Source organism: Dromiciops gliroides, chromosome 6 (assembly GCF_019393635.1).
Source record: "Dromiciops gliroides isolate mDroGli1 chromosome 6, mDroGli1.pri, whole genome shotgun sequence".
Classification (NCBI taxonomy): domain Eukaryota; kingdom Metazoa; phylum Chordata; class Mammalia; order Microbiotheria; family Microbiotheriidae; genus Dromiciops; species Dromiciops gliroides.
In genome coordinates, this window is record NC_057866.1 from 135,967,737 (window position 1) to 135,985,782 (window position 18,046).

At 34.8% G+C, this 18,046-nt stretch overlaps 1 protein-coding gene across 1 annotated transcript; it reads right to left on the reverse strand.

Moving 5' to 3' along the window:
* Positions 1–3,604: 3,604 nt before the first annotated feature.
* LOC122732090 (transmembrane protein 128-like) lies at positions 3,605–7,220 on the reverse strand. Its single transcript, XM_043972260.1, is given in 3 exon segments — positions 3,605–3,725; positions 3,727–4,017; positions 7,018–7,220. Coding segments are annotated over 3 exon segments (615 nt in total).
* Positions 7,221–18,046: the final 10,826 nt, after the last annotated feature.

An 18,046-nucleotide genomic window follows, 5' to 3' on the forward strand; every position in this document is an offset into this window, starting at 1 on the left:
AGCCTTAAGAATTTGCAAAAGTGACAAATAATTAGAAGATGGCTTTGCGGAAGGCAGGAATCAAGGAGCAGTGCTCCTTTGTGCCTAAGTAGACAGTCCACAGGTATCTCAATTCTAGGACAAAACTGTTTTCTGATTAAATTAATTAAAGATGAGTTGGAAACCCTCAAGATGAGCGTATGGATAGGTCCATGGGAGCACAGATAGGTCCCTGAGAACACTGGATTTGCTTACCCCCCCAAGGCTGCTGAATCTAGTGGCTTGACCTCCTTTGTAACCTTAATATTTATAAATCCCTAAAAACTGGAGGAAATTGAAAGGTTTTGCTCAAAGTCTTGGCTGAATGATATTCTTTCCTCAGTTATATAAACACATTCTATTCTAGATAGCAGTTACTGATTATGCTCTGAAGTTTAAAATTCTTTTCATTTTATCAGAAAAGCCTTTTAAGTCAACTGGAGGGAAGACAATGAAAGTAGGGGTGATCCCTCACACTGTTTGTTCTATGGCATATACCGAGCTATTCACTCTTTGGATTTGCTTGCTCCCCAAAACCCGCCCTTTCAGTGGAGATCTAGGTCCTCAGAGAAGAATTACCAAAAATTTCTCAAGATGCTAATAGTACTCTTACTGTGGATCCCCTCTACTCATCACTTTAGATCTAGACATACTGCCAAAGAACTTCCACTTACACAAAATATCTATTCACAATTATGGTGCTTTAAAATATTGATTATAACCATTTCCTTCAGCGAAAGGCCAAAAAAAATTATATCATAGATACGCATATCTCCAAGACAATGCAGGAATAATAAATACATCTCAATCCAATATATCAACATAGATCACACTTTATCTCCACTAAACTCTATCTCTTGAGGAAAATGGGTGCACATTTACAGAAACATTGCCAGGAAATACACAAGGGCTACAGTCTCTATAGACACAGAGGCTGCTCTTCTCCCAGTGTGACTACAGCCAACAAAAAGTGCTTCTCAGAAAGTCACTCGTGGTACTATGATGATACGAGGAGCTCACATCTGTGGAAATTTAAACTTCAGTGTTCTATCTTTTTTCAGGAAAAAAATTGATAAAATTTTCTTGATGATCATGGCTTCAAAATTGGACAGAAACTTCTTCTGTGGAACTGTTGATTCAGGCTATTTGATTCCTACTTAACTGAGTACAATGACTTAGACTAATTGATCTACTGGTGACTTCTCGGATTCTGCTTTCGAGATGCACCTATGCTTAACTTATGATTATTAAATTTTCATTTTATGTCTGTGATCAGTTAACCCTTCCCCCACAATCACAGAATAGTTCTGATGTCCATATTTCCTCAATTATTATTATGAAAAATGTCCATTTATTTTTAATTAAACACATCTCTGAAACAAACTATATTTTACATTTGCCAGCTTATCACATTCATGTGAGCAAATGTTGCCTCAAAATTCTGGGTCAGAATGATTGATTTTCTTAGAATTCTGAGTAGACCTATTTTCTAGGCAAGTGAATTGTCAGGTAGACTAAACTGCTTTTTTTTTTTCCAGTAGCATTCCAGATAAGTAAATGACATTCCTTTTTTTGTGTGTGAGGCAGTTGGGGTTAAGTGATTTGCCCAGGGTCACACAGCTAGTAAGTGTTAAGTGTCTGAGGCTGGATTTGAACTCAGGTACTCCTGAATTCAGGGCCGGTGCTCTATCCACTGCGCCACCTAGCTGCCCCAGTAAATGACATTCTTAAAGAATGATTTACAATAATAAAATATTATTTGCCTAAAATCATAGCAGCAAGTTATAGGCACAGCATAGAATTTTAATATAAAACAAACAAAAAACATTTTTTCCAGTCCCATAGCTTCTAAAATAATAAGGTAAGTGGAAGTAGAAAATTTCTAGAATAGTTTCAAAATGTTGACTATCAGATACCAAGGTAAACACAAAAAACTTACAATAGGGAAGTCACTTAACCCCAATTGGCTCACCCCCCCCCCAAAAAAAACTACCCCCTCAGATACCACCTATACCTTTCATCTGTAAGAACTATCATTGCTCCTTCACTGAGGCCCAGCCACCCTCATACATATCTAGGATACACTATAAGGATCTGGTAGCCCACTACCCAAATGGTTTTCTCCATATTCAATATAGAGTTGAAGAGACAACCTGCTACATCTTCTTCCTCCACCCTCTAGGGAGGAAGGAAGAATTAGTCAAAAGTCCTTGAAGCTCATAAGCTGCATCAAAGAGGCATAGGACAGATACTTTAAGAATTCTATAGGTTGCTACTCCCCAGTATGACTATAATTGATCACACAAGTTCTTCACAGAAAACCACCTCGTGGTACAATGAAGGCCTTCTCAGCCTCCAGATTTAGTCCAGGCATAGGAATTCCTAGTTGCAGTTCTCCATACAGATAGGAAGGTAATCTGATATAGTTGTTTTATATATATATACAATAATATCAAACACATTTCTCCATTAGTCCAGACCAGAACTGAATAGAAAATTCAATCTTAACATACAAGACTCAAGAGAAGTTTAAAAAGGTAAACAGTCAAGAAAAAAGTTACTCAATAAGGTTAAACTGTTTACATTCCTACACGGGAAGATAATACTTATAACTTTTGAGAACTGTATATGTATTTGGGCAGACAGAAGGATTAGACACAGAGAGTATAAATATAAACTGTCTTTGATGTGATGATATAAAGAAAATTAAGGGGTTAAAAAGGGAATTTATGGGGAGAAGAGGAAAGGGGAGGTGGAATGGGGTGAATTACATCATATGAAGAGGTGAAAAAAAACTATTACAAATAGAGGGAAAGAAGGGAGGAGTGAACATTGTTTCAACCCTACTCTCACTAGATTTGATTCAAAGAGGGAATAACATATACGTTCATTTGGATAAAGAAAAAACTTATTTTTTTTTTTTGCAAAATGTAATTTAATGTTAAGGAAAAAAGTATTAAACTTATTTTAAATGATTAAAAAACCCTAACATTAAACAAATACAGAAAACTTGGCATATTATTTACATAAGAGATAATTTAATATTAAGAGGTATAGGGAAAGTACTGCTTTTAACAAGTACTTCCGTCTAACAAAAAAAAAATTATAAAAATAAAATATACCATAATTACTTAAATGAGTTCTAGAGGCACAGGACAAGGTAATTCTTTTAAAGACACATGGAATCAACATACAAAATTACCTATATACCCCCAAAAAGGGGCTGAAATAAATTAATCATTCAAACAAAATATTGGGAATGCATTCTAGAGCTAGAATATAAATTTCACTTTTAACCATAGACCTTTAAATTATAATACTTTTCCCTGGTCATTAAAACTCAAACTGCAATTTTCAAAAAATCATTTAAATGTTAAGTTATCTGTGTAATTCCACAACTTAAACTCAGAGTAGTGTTACCAAAAAAAGAATCTACCTAGATTTCAAGCAACTGTCTATTGTCACACTTTTCCAGGTAAAACTCTTTTCGGATACTGGAAATACTTTATGGCTTGCTACATTCTTCATCCACGTTCTGTTTTATTGGTTTGGTGTTTACACATTTATTCTCAATCTAAAACCTTGACTATAAGCCAAGGAGGGAGACAAGCATAATAGCACCCATAAAGTGGGTAAATAATATCAAAGGAGTGAAAAGTGTCCACACAGGCCATAAGGCAATTTTGAAACAAATTCCTGCTAAAATGAGTAGCAGTTGTAAGAGGTATCAGTACCGGATATCTGACATCATACTCTCCAATTCCACAATACCATTCCAGATACAATATGCAGTAAAACACAATAGCTAAGCTTGTGATCAAAAGGCTAATACCAACTAGAAGCCACCCACTTGTTTGTATGTTTTCTTTCACAGTTTTAAAAAATTCAGCATAATAGGTCACAACAATGGATGCCAAAATCCAAAAGGCAGAATGGATATTAAGTCTTGGAAGGGGTTTGTCTTTTTTCTGAACAGCTGTAGATTCTTCTGCCTCTGCCCTGTGTCCTCAAACCGCCAAGCCCCCCAGTAAGGACTCGGCCTGCTGCTGGAGCTTGCCCACACCCATTGCCGTTGCCATCTTGGCCCCACGGCAGAAGTCAAGAAACTTAACTTATTCATTAGGGAAGTAAAAGGTTAAGGAAAAAGTGGGGAAAATGATAGAAGGAAGGGCCAATTGTTTTTAATCAGTGTATAGTAATCTGCCTCTATCAAAAGAGGATAAAAGCCAAGGCCACTCAAATCTCCTGGGTGTCATCTTGGAACATACTCTTTGGCTGTTGGTTAGTGAGCGCTCTCCTCTTAGGACAGGGTAGGCTGGTAGGACATGTGCTCTCTTAGAAATACGACAACAGGGCTTTTCTTAGGCTTGTGCTGAAGTGTCACAAGGTCAAATATTTTCTAATATTTAATATTAATAATAAATTATTACTGCCAAAATGGGTGCAGTAGCCATTATTATATAAATAGTCATTAATATAAAAGTAATAAATATTTTAGAAAACTCAGCCTATCCCCCCCAATAATTTAGAAAATACAATATCTATTGTATTGATGTTTAGAGAGGCAATGTGGTACATAAAATCAGGAAGGCCTGATGTCTGGTAAACCTCTTGAATATATGTGCTTGTCTATTGTCCATGAAATTTTCCCCAACTTTAGAGTTAAGTGATTCAACTTCAAACAAATCAGTTTTTTGACTAAAAGAATGGGATTTGATGTTCTTTACCTATTTCTTTAGTAGCTGAAATTAATAGTAATGCAACAAATAGTAGATATTATACAATATGTTCTTATGTATTGTGAACTTGTCCCTTGACCAACATAATAAGTTCAATTGTAATATGATTAAATGGTCAATGAGGTACTAAAAACACTATCTCTAAGCTAAAGGAACCAATCAGCAATGAAAGTTGTTTGATTTTAGGAATTTGCCCCAGATATTGTACATTTGGCTGACTGCCAGCCATGATGGGGCACCCCTAAGCTCATGTTCATGATTTTTTTAGATGATGACCATTTCTAAATGCACATATTCTGTACCATTTGAAATAGGCTCAGAAGATAATATGGGTGCAATTGTGTCTAAAATTAATAGGCTATATAAGTATTTAAGCCTTGCTGTCGTATAAAAACCCCGGGAACCCTAGGCTCCAGATCTTTTGGCAGGCTTATCCCTGCCAGAGGCTGGCTTTATTGTGAGATAGTCCCTCTCAATAAACATATTTTCTACAGTTTGGAGACTTTGTTTTTCTTTCCTTCGTCAGACTTAGAAATTTTTGTGACACTATGTGAAAATCTCTTAACTTCTCATTGAACTAGGCAACTTTAAGAAAAACTATAACATTTCCAATCTACATTAGTATAGTGAGTTTACTCATTAGGGAATTCCCTAAAACAATTAAATCATAGGTCCAATGCCTTATACTTTATATTCTTAAGACCTCAAAGGGCCTGAAAATCATATAGTTTAATTTTTTTTAATTGTAAAGGTGTAGCACCTGAAACCAAGAGATGGAAATACTTTCCCAAGGGCACAGTTAATTAATTAAGAGCTAATACTAGAACTGAAGCCTCCTCATTTCCAGTCATCTGTTCTGTGTAAGAAAATAATAAGATAATCCTGGATAGGCTGAAAGGCATTGTTTCTAGGATCAAATGATAAAACCCATATTCTCTATCATGATGTAATTTGGACAAATATACAGGTCCTCTGAAGGACATTAGATAATCAGGAAAAGTCCTCAGTGTTTATTTCATTATATTTGCATTGTCACAGCTGGCCAATTGACATGTCAGGACCTAGGTCTTTTGCTGGATAAGCACAACAACCCCTCAACTTTCAGGGGGTAGTAAGGGCACAAAGGTTCAGAGATCTAAAATATTCTCATACCTTGCCTCCCATGGTGGCAATAGAGGCAGAGCCCAAAACGGCAGCAGAAGCCACAGAGTGGCTATAAAATCTCTGGATTTTTCTAATTATTTTTATTATTATTATTATTATTTTTTTGGTGAGGCAATTGGGGTTAAGTGACTTGCCCAGGGTCACACAGCTAGTAAGTGTCTGAGACCGGATTTGAACTCAGGTACTCCAGCGCTGGTGCTTATCCACTGCACCATCTAGATGCCCTTGATTTTTCTAATTATTAATAATAAAATTTCTATAAATTCCTATGTTTCCCTTTTAAGCATAGTTAGCATTTTATTTTGTCACTTACTCATGTACTAATCTCATATTTCATTCTTTATTTTTATTTTTTGGTCCAGACCTGAGATTTCACTCCCAGTGGAAATTACATTATATATACCAATGCAGACCACCAACTCGTGTAACATATTTTGGTCAGTGCAGACAAGTTAATTGGCTTGTCCATGGTGACTCAGTTAGTGAGATTTGGACTCATGACTTGAATCTAGGTTTTCCTGACTACAAAGCTAGCATATTAAATATAACTGTTATATTGTTTTTTTTAATCTCATGCTGATATATTCTAAGATCCTTAGAGACAAGAAATTCACCATACATAAATGTTATTTTCCCCAGTGCCTAGCAGAGTGCTTTGCACCCAATGGATAATGAATGCTTATTGAAGTTGGATGAATGAACTTAAAGTGGCACTAAACAAATCATAGAATATTTATATAAGGTTTTGAGGGTTACAAATACAGTTTCCTTCAACCAATTCTCTGAGAATTCTGGTTCAACTGTAACCACTCCCATTTTAAATGTGAGGATATTTTCAGCTTCAGTGTTTTGCCCATCCCCAAAGTTGTAAAAATGTGGGTGTCTGAACCCAAATCCACACTTTTTCCATGGCAAGACCAGTATGATGAATATATCCTCAGGTTTCTTTTCATTGACACATTAGACAGGTTTCAAAATCTCCCTTAGAGTAGCCACATAGCAGCCATAGCAACTGTCCTATGGGGCAGCCAAGTTCCCTGTTTTGGACAAGTTGGTTTATAAAGTGAGTGGGGATGGGGATTATGTTTTTCAGTACTTTGGCCTATCATTCCAACAAACCTTTTCCTCAACTGGAGGACAACTCAGTCTTCCCACAGCTGTGTCATCACAATACGTTTCTCTTAACTTGTATTCTTGTTCTAACAATACCAATCCTGTCCTTATGAATACCTGAACTCCTGTTTGCCCACTCTGCTTGAGCTGCTGATGTGGGCCAGGTCCTTTGAGTCTTACTTCCATGTTCTTAAATCTGCTGACACCTTAATCTGCATACCAGACATGGAGTTATAACTCTAGGTATATCATTTTGTGCATGTTTTTAATTTAGAATTTTAAAAAGTTAAATGAGACTTTGAAAAATAAAAGTTACCCCTGTGTATTCAAAAGCTCTAGACTTGAAATGATGAGACTGGGGTTTGATTTCCCCAAGCTTTATCATTTCCTATTTGTGAGAAAAAGGTCTAATAATATAAGCTTTCTGATTCTTTGCTTCCTAACCTAAGAAATGGAAAAAAATCATGTTTATTCTACAAAGCTGATAGAAAAGTTGTGAGAAAAGTGTTTTATAAATCATATGTAGATATAGATGCACACATGTGTGTGTGTGCGTGTGTGTATGTAATTATGGGTTTTCAAAAACTATATTTAACTTCAGTTTTATGATTCTTTTTTTCCTTTCAAGTAAAAATGTACAAAGGAGGAAATTAAAAATTAATTACAGGGCCAGCTAAGTGGTGCAGTGGATAAAAGCATCGGCCCTGGATTCAGGAGTACCTGAGTTCAAATCCGGCCTCAGACACTTGACACTTACTAGCTGTGTGACCCTGGGCAAGTCACTTAACCCCCACTGCCTAGCAAAAAAATAATAATAATAATTACAGTTTGTAAAACCTTGAAGTGTTTCCTAAAAATATGGCCTTTGGATTTAATCTAAAATATTCAAATGGACAACTGACATTATTGATCATTTACATTAAGAGCCATATGTGGGGCAGAGCAATGATGGTAGAGAAAAGCTAGGAAGCTGCCTGAGCTTTCCCGTGTTTCCCTCAAAAACAACATTAAATCAAGCCTCTAAACAAATTTTGGAAAAACAGAACCTACAAAAAGATAGAGACACAATCCTACTTGAGATAATTTAGAAGACTTCAGGAAAGGTCTGTCTCACCTGGGTAAAAGGGGAAGGCGGGCCAGTCAACTCACCCAGCAGCTCAATGCAGCTGCAGCTTGACACTACTGAGAGTGGTGCAGCTGAGAGAGGTAAGAAGCTTGCAACGTTGACCCCTGTGCCCCAGTACCTTACTTCATCTTTAAAAATTTAAAAATAGGCTACAATATGAGTAAGAAACAAAAAAGGACCTTTACCATTGATTGCTTCTATGGTAAAAGGGAAAACCAAAACTCAAACTCAGATGAGTTTGTCAAAATGCCTACAAGTGAAGATTCAAGTGGGAAGATGATCTTATTTCAAGACCAAAAAGCCTTCTTTGAAAAACTCAAAAAGGGTTTGTAAAACCAAATGAGAGAGGTAGAAGAAAAATGGAAAGATAAATGAGAGAAATGATACTTACTCTGGGGAGGAAAAAGCACAAAAATTGACTGAAGAAAACAATTCCTTAAAAAATACAATTAACCAAATGGGAGAAAAAATTGGCAAAATGGAAAAGCAGATGCAAAAAGTTACTGAGGAAAATACTGCCTTAAAAATTAAAATTGGGCAGATGGAAGCCAATGACTGGATGACACCCCAAGAATTTGTCAAGCAGAATGAAAAGACTGAAAAAAAAGAAGAAAATGTGAAATACCTCATTGAAAAGATAACTGACCTGGAAAATAGATCTAGGAAAGATAATTTGAGAATTATTAGAATACCTGAAAGCCAGGATCATAAAAAGAGTCTAGATACCATATTCCAGGAAATTATCAAGGAGAACTTCCCTGATATAGAATCAGAGGATAAAACTGTCACTGAAATAATCTACCAATCCCCTCCTGAAAGATACCCCAAAAGGAAAATTCCAAGGAATATTGTAACCAAATTCCAGAATTATCAGGTGAAAGAGAAAATAGTCAAGCAGCCAGAAAGGAACAATTTAAATATCATGGAGCCATAGTCAGGATTGCACAGGACCTGCAAGCTTCAACATTAAAAGATCACAAAGCTTGGAATATTCTGGAAGGCAAATGATCTTGGATTACAACCAATAATAAACTACCCAGCAAAACTGATCGTTCTCTTTCAGGGGAAAAGATGGATATTCAATGAAGTAGGGAACTTCCAAGGTTTCTTGAACAAAAGACCAGAACTAAACAGAAATTTTGATCTCCAAATACAAGATTCAAGATAAGTATAATGAGGTAAACATGGGGGTGGGGGGAAAGGTTGTTCAATGGGATTAAACTGCTTATATCCCTATAAGGGAGGATAATATTTTTAACTTTTGGGATCTGTATCTCTATGAAACTGACTTTGATGTGATGATATAAAGAAATTTAAGGGGCAGCATAAAAGGAGACTAGGGGGTAAAGAGGAAGGGGGAAGTGGAAAGGGGTTAATTACATCATATAAAGAGGCACAAAAAGAACCCATTAAAATAGAGGGAAAGAAGGGAGGGTGAGCATTGTTTCAACCTTAGTTTCATCAGATTCGGTTTAGGGAGGGATTAAAATACACTCCCATTTTTATAAAGAAACTTAGCTTACTCTTTAAGGAAGAAAAAAGTTAAGGGAAAAGGGTAGTATTGATAGAAGGTAGGGCAGAAGCATGGGAAAAAAGGAAGCGTGGCTGATAAAAGGGAGGATAGATTGAGGCAGGCAGTGGTCAGAAGCAAAACACTGGTCAGGAGGAATAGGGTAAAAGAAGGGAAAAAAGAGTACAAAGGGGAAAAGAGGATGGAGGAAATAAACAGTTAATAATCTTAACTGTGAATGTGAATGGGATGAACTCTCCCATAAAAAGGAAGAAATTGTCAGAGTGGATTAAGAATCAGAATCCTACAATATTTTGTTTATAAAAAACACATTTGAAGCAGAAGAGATGCACACAGAGTAAAGGTAAAAGGTTAGAGCAGAATATATTATGCTTCAACTGAAGTCAAAAAAGCAGGGGTAGCAATCCTTATCTCAGACAAAGCAAAAGCAAAAATAGGTCTAATTAAAAGAGATAAGGAAAGAAACTACATCTAGTTAAAAGGTACAATAGATAATGAAGTAATATCAGTACTAAACATGTATGCACCAAGTGGTAAAGCATTCAAATTCTTAGAGAAGTTAAATGAGTTACAAGAGGAAATAGACAGCAAAATTATACTAGTGGGGGATATGAACCTTCCACTAATGACATGCAGAAATATGTTTAATGTGATTATAGATATATAAACTATATCAGATTGCTTTCTGTCTTGGGGAGGAGGGAGGGAATGGAGGGTGGGAGAAAAATATGTAACTAAAAATCCTATGAAAACAAATGTTGAAAACTATCCATACACATAATTGGAAAATACTAAAACACTTTTGTAAATATATATAATGAATGAATAAATAAATAAAGAGCCATATGCATTAAACAGTGGAGGAGAGAAAAGAATGCTTGGAAGTATTGATTTAGGAAAGGTAATAGAATTAATTAGGAAAGAGTAAGGGTATTGCCTTGTGGCAGAGAGGACTTAGTGGATATTAAAGGAACTAAATTTATAGTTGATCCATTTAACACAGCTGGATGCCTTTCTTCAGCATTGTTGTATATTTGAACATAATCCTCATCTATATATTTAAACACATTCTTTTTGATCCACTTAGACTTATAGCAGAAAGACAAGGGTTTATTTTTTAAGAAAAAAAAATCAAAATCATATGCTATTAATAGTTGCAGAAAATGTTTGACAAAATACTTGAATCATTTATATTAGAAAAATAAAAATAATGGGAAAAAAGACAATTTTCTTAACAGGTTGACAAATAATTACATAAAATCAAGAGCTATCAGTGTTTGTAATAGATGTACATGAAGTTTTCCTAATATATATAAGCAGAGAAAAGAAAGGATATTCACTGTCTCCACTATTATTTGATCAAGCTAGAAATGATGACTATAGCAATAAGTGAAAGAAATGAATAGAATAAATGTATGTAAAACACAATTATTCCTATTTACAAGTGATACTATGTTTTACATAGAAAACTCTAATGAATTAGTGAAAAACTCAGATGAATACCAACTTCATAAAATAGCAAAATACAAAAGAAAGTCACAGAATAATCAACTTTGGGGACATATCACTAAGAAAAAAAACAAACCTCAGGAGATAGTAAAAGATAGATAAATCCTATTTAAGTTAGCAAAAAAAATTATATATTTGGGGACTAATGTGCCAAGACAAACATAGTATTAAAATACAACTACAAAAGAATTGTCATAGAAAATAAAGGAAGAAGAACAAGAATAAGAACTAACATCTATACTACCAGGCATTGTGCCGAGCACTTTATTATTACCTCAACTGATCCTCACAATAACCCTTGGAGGTAGATGATGTTATTATTCTCATTTTACAAAGAAGGAAACCTAGGCAGAGTCTAGGCAGAGCTATAAAATGACTTTCCCAGTTATTTCCATCAGTCAAAGCAAAAACAAAAAATTATTTCAACAAGGATAAACAAGAATGTTAAACCATGATTTAAAAAAAAAAAAGGGGGTAGCTAGGTTGCGCAGTGGATAGAGTGCCAGCCCTGGAGTCAGGAGTACCTGAATTCAGATCCGGCCTCAGACACTTAAGGCTTACTAGCTGTGTGACCCTGGGCAAGTCACTTAACTTACTAAAAACAAACAAACAAACAAAAAAAAACCAATATCCACATTAAACTCATATGTCCTAAGTGGAATGACATCCAAATTCAAAAGAAAAAACATTACTAAATTGCAAACAAAAGGGATAATAACACAAAGCATTCTAACAAATTCCATTTTATGAAATATAGTACTAATGGATAAAAGAGAGACAGATATTAATGAACCAGTTATTGTCTTAGGCCAGAAATGAACTGAAGTCTTCCTGACTCCAGGCACAGCACTCTATTCACTGAGCCACATAGGAGGTACTAAGTAATTAAAGAGAAAGCCAATGTTGATGGCTCTGTCACATTGAAATAACAAAATGATATTAAGCAATTATAATACAGACAGTGAAAGACAGTGACATTAAAGGCAAGCTAAACTTGGGTTCCCTCTAAAACCAACCCCAAAACAACAATAAAGTACAGTGGGGGGGGGCACTAGATAAATGAAAAAAAATATACAGTATGATAGGTTTCATAAAATGAGAACAACAAAAAGACAAAATAACAAAGGGTCATACTGCCAGTAATATGGCCCTATCTGATTCAGTTTGAAAAAGAGGCAACAAACATGCTATTTCGTCTTTGTGGCCTTCTAGTAATTTAAGTACCAAGAGACTTTTTTTTTTTTTTCTGTAGGGCAATGAGGGTTAAGTGACTGGCCCAGGATCACACAGCTAGTAAGTGTCAAGTGTCTGAGGCTGGATTTAAACTCAGGTCCTCCTGAATTGAGGGCCAGTGCTTTATCCACTGTACCACTTAGCTGCCCCTCAAGAACCAAGAGACATTTTAACAAAAGAGCAATTCTGGTTGATGTTTGGGAAGAGGACTTTCATAGCCATTTTCTTTTTTTTTTTTTAATTTTTTTTTTTTAGTGAGGCAATTGGGGTTAAGTGACTTGCCCAGGGTCACACAGCTAGTAAGCCTTAAGTGTCTGAGGGTGTATTTGAACTCAGGTACTCCTGACTCTAGGGCCAGTGCTCTATCCGCTGTGCCACCTAGCTGCCCCTCATAGCCATTTTCAATGGAGAAATGAAAGAAATGGACAAATAAGAAAAATTCTAATGTAAAGAAGAAATACTACGGTTTAAGAAAATACAAGGCTAAAACTACTGCAGAAGAGAAAAAACAAACACAAAATAATGAGAACAAATTGGCTATAAGGACTCCCAGAATAGCTAGGAAGCAAGCTTTAGAAATGAGAAAATAAAGGAAAAAATAAGTAGTATTAATAGTTAAAATATGGTAAACTGAGGCACAAAGTTCTCAGCACAATCAATTTATTAGTAGAGCATGGATTTACCAATTGATAGAATCTCAGCTTCCTTACCAAATCTAAGAACCAATATAAGAGGGACAGCTCTCTTTTATAAATTTGCAGCATACAGAACAGAACAAAGAAGAGGCCTTTGCAGGTAGGGAACAAGTTATGAATGGTTAAGAAAGCCTGACATCATGAATAGTTGAATCAGTAGGATTGGTTACAGAGTTGATACATAAGTTGATATTTGGGAATGAGGGGCTAGCAACAACACTTTCCTTCCCTCCTGCGACTAAGAAATGGTTATTGTTTGAGTTAATTTTCAAGGTCAGAAATAATGGACCAAACTTCTTTGGATAACAAACCAGTCATCTTTGAAGGCTAGCTTGATATTGTAAAGATACCATACCAGATTCCCAGGTGTCCACTCTCATCCCCCAAGGATAACAAATTGCCTTGAGGCGTGAGAATAAAACAGTGATAAGCACAACTGGATTCCTAAACTTAGCATTACAGACCAGCTGAATTTCTGAACTAAGTTCAGAGAGAAAAAACCATGACTTAAGCAGTTACAGGACAAAATCAATTAGCTGTAATTAGGATAAATTAAAAATATATTTCAGTACTAACTTTAGAGGCCTTGAAGAAAAAACATGAAGGAAGGAGAATGAAAAACTTAAACAGAAACTCAAAAACCCTTCTAAATTACTGGACAGTAAAAAACAGAATAAAGCTAACAGAACTAAAAAGAAAATGATACAAAAAGAAATATAAGAACAAATTGAAATATCTGAAAAAGTAAGAGAACAAAGGCTAAGAACAAAATTCTTTACTCAGCAAAAATAGTTACACCTGGGAAGGATATAAGAAGCCAGCTGTTTGAACTTTTGCATTTTACTGATTAGTAAACTGATGACCTAGAAGGGCAAATGACTTGACCAAGAACTGGACCAAATAATTTGAGATACAGGGACATTTTGAACATGGGGCAATTTTTCTATTCCTTTTACTTTTGTCATAAATGATTACTTCTGAGTAAGGTGAAACAAAAAAAAAGAAAAGATAAGGGGGAAAGATAGGCAATAGCAATACCATAGAAATTGGTTAGAAGACAACTCAAATTTGGTGATTTAGAAAATTTTAATTTTGTGAGGAAAACAAAGAATGAATACATAGTGTATGTACACATGCATGCATATGTGTATATGCCTTTAAAGACCATAAACCAAATAATAAAGGGTTATGATAGAAAAAGAAAGGAATTCATGAAGAGAAAAAAGGTAAGTATTTTTTATATGTTCATTAAAATAAAAATAGCAAATAAAGATAGAATGGGAGGAGAGGAGAACTTATGAACTAACCACTTAATTGAGAGGAAAAAGATAAGGTGAAGAATTAGATAACCAAATGAAAGGAAGAAAGAAAAGTGAGTAATTTTAGTAAAACTCTAAATCTAGAAATAATGTTGATAAACGGAAAGATGGATCAAGATTAAGGCCCAGAGAAAGAGAAACTATGGTAATAGGATTGCGTTAAAGTAGAATAAGCAAAACTATTGTAGGAACAAGATAATGACTTGAAGAAGAAAGGAAACAAATAAATCTTAACTGAGGACAAATAAAAATATGAGATAAAGAGACATAGGAAACATCAATTTAATTCATAATTTAAAATATGAATGTATTAACAATCAAAGAAAAAGAAGAGAGTGATAGATTAGATAAGAAAAGCAAATTCTAACATATGTAGCTTTCAAGACACTCATCTGAAAAAGTGAGAGACAGAGAAAGAGAGAGACTGAGAAATTGGAACAAAGTAAATCAGGTGAATCTAAAAAAGCAGGCGTAATTGTGCTATCAAAAGGAAGAAAATGTGTATTTACTAAGTGACTACTATGGTCCAGATGCTTTTTACAAATATTATCTTATTTGATCATCACAACAACACGGTGGGTTAGGTGTTATTATTATCCCCATTTTTCAGTTGAGAAAAATGAGCTAGACATCTGTTGTGACCTGTTTAGGTTCAGACATCTAATGTGTCTAAGTTCAAATTTCAACTCAGGTTTTCCTGATTTTGGGCACAGCACCATTTTCACTCTGCCAGCAAGCTGCCTCTAATCAATAATCCTCTACAAGTCAGACAAAGCAAAACCAAAAAATTCACAATGAAAACAAAGATAAAAATACAGCATTATGATTATAAGAACCATAGACAAAATTATAGGTATAGTAAATTTTTATGCCCTAAGTGGAATAGCAGCCAAATTCAAAGAGGAAAAAAAAACTGAGTTGGAAAGAGGCAAGTAATATAATTGAGAATGCAATCTACCAAACTTCTTTTTATGAAATAAATACATAGTTCTAATACCTAAAACAGGGAAAGGTATTAATAATAATAGCAACCATGATAATAACTATTAATTATGATACTTTAATTTCTGCAAAATACTTTTTAAAATAATATTAATTGATACAACAACCTTGTGAAGTAGGTACTATTTTAATCCCCATTTATATGAGAGGAAATTGATATTGAAAGAGATTAGGTGGAAGGCAAGGCTGTGTAGGGGGAACCTGATACCTGGAGGGGATGGTACCTGGATCTGGAAGAGATTCTGGAGAGTTTTGATGATCAATAGGAGATCTGGAGTAGAGGAAAGATGTTGAACAGAGCAGGACTGGAAAAGAAACTAGATGGGAATAGCTACTGCCATGTAAATCCATTCAGTTGGAGTTTCCCCCATTTTATCCAACTGCTTGCCAAACAAATAACAAGTGATCAACTAGCCCAGCTGATGAGACTACAGGAGACCTGCCAGGCAAAGTCCTTATAGGACTGAAAGTTCCCTGGGAGTCTCTACCACTAGTCACGAGAACTGGGAAGCTCTACTTTTTGTGTTTGAATGAAGACAACCCAGTATTTAAACAGCAAAACTGCATGCTAGAAGATAAAAGAATGCCTACCAAGTTAATGTGGTTTGTTAATGACAAGAAAAGATGTGGGCGGATTGGTGGTGCCCCGATCAGCTAGATCTGGATGTCTGACTAGAAGAAACGATTTCAGCGGGGCAGCAGAGCGTTCCTGAGATTGAAGAAACGAAAATGAAGTGCTCAGAAACAAAATAATTTTTGGTAAAATACAACTTCAGTTCCAGGGTCATAGACACCCTCTATGTAACCATGTACAATCTCCTGTTAACACAGGATGGAGAAAAGTGAGTGAGATTTCTGGCTTTCAGGAAAGCCCAAGGAATGGTATAATTAAACTTTTTTAAAAAGTCAACAATTTGGGGGCAGCTAGGTGGTGCCGTGGATAGAGCAATGGCCCTGGATTCAGTAGTACCTGAGTTCAAATGTTAGCTCAGACACATGACATTTACTAGCTGTGTGACTCTGGGCAAGTCACTTAACCCTCATTGCCCTGCAAAAAATAAACAAACAAACAAGCAAACAAACAAATAAATAAATAAATGATAAACTAAAAGTCTACAATTCTTAGAGCTCATTTTTCTCTATCTCACTCATCTGCTATTGGATTTAAAAAGCTAGAACAATTCTACATTTTTTGTTTTTCATTAATTTTAGCATTTGTAATATGTTATCTGGATGCTTGAAATGAATTACATTACCTTTGAAAAATAAAAGTTAAGCTTAATTTATGTAATACATCTAGTAAAGAACAAATTTACCAAACTGTATTTTTAAGTATAGTTTGAGAATCCTGGATTTCATTTTTTTTTGTCTGAGGCTGGATTTGAACTTAGGTCCTCCTGAAACCAGGGCAGGTGCTTTATCCACTGAGCCATTTAGCTGCCCCCATGGATTTCATTTTTGAAAAGAAGAAAATTAGGCGTTGAAATTGGGTAAGCAAGTATAAGAAAATGAATTTGTTTACCTTCAAACTGTCTTGTTTTTTTGAAAGAATTATGAACTTTTATAAAGTTGCATCAGAGGTCTTATATAAAGTGTTCAACAGTATATCAGGAATCCTATTCTCATTTCAAGTAGGCCATTAGGCTTTGTGACTTTGGGAAAGTCATTTAACTTATTCAGGCCTCAATTTTTTATTACAAAATGAGGACTTTGGACTAAGTAACCTTTACAGTTTATTCTATCCTGAAAATCCTTTGCACACCAAATGCCCCCATTAATTATTCTTCTTTATCTCAGTTAATTCGTTATAGAAATATTATCAGTTATGACCCAGAAAATAGAATGCTGCCATTGATTATTTTCATGGCCTGAACAAACTATTTGATTTCTCTGAGTCTCAGTTTCTTATTTATCTGTAAAACAGAAATAGTACTTATATACAAAACTTTCTTATGGGAAGTCATTTATTAACTATAATATTTATGGAATAATATATGTTAAAGACACACCTGATGTGGTATAGAAAAAAGAATAGTATATCAGGAATCCTATTCTCATTTCAAGTAGGCCATTAGGCTTTGTGACTTTGGGAAAGTCATTTAACTTATTCAGGCCTCAATTTTTTATCACAAATTACCAATGCTCTCGATTCAGTGCCAAATAAGACACATTTTATAGCCCTTTAAATTAAAAACTCCTTAAAAAATCCAAGAATAAACAGAATTTTTTTCTCTTTTGAAGGATCAGCAAAATAATATTATAATTTTAATAATGACTCTGTAGTTGTATAGCATATGCTTCTTATAAATTTGGAAAATTTAGAAAAAAATTAAGGGAAATATTAGGGGAAAAATCATTTTTAGCACATAAATTTTATACCAAACAAGACCTATTATAAGCCTTTCATTTATCTATTAAGTGCTGATATGTTGAAAATTGGATTGACAAAGAGTTGGACAAGACTGAAATGACTGAACAACAACAATATTATAAAATATAGCTTAAGCTTGAGAAAGGACAAAAAACAAAGTCTTATAGACTAATAGGAATCCTCATACCTATCTGTTAGGAATACTTTCCTCTAGAAGAGAATTAAA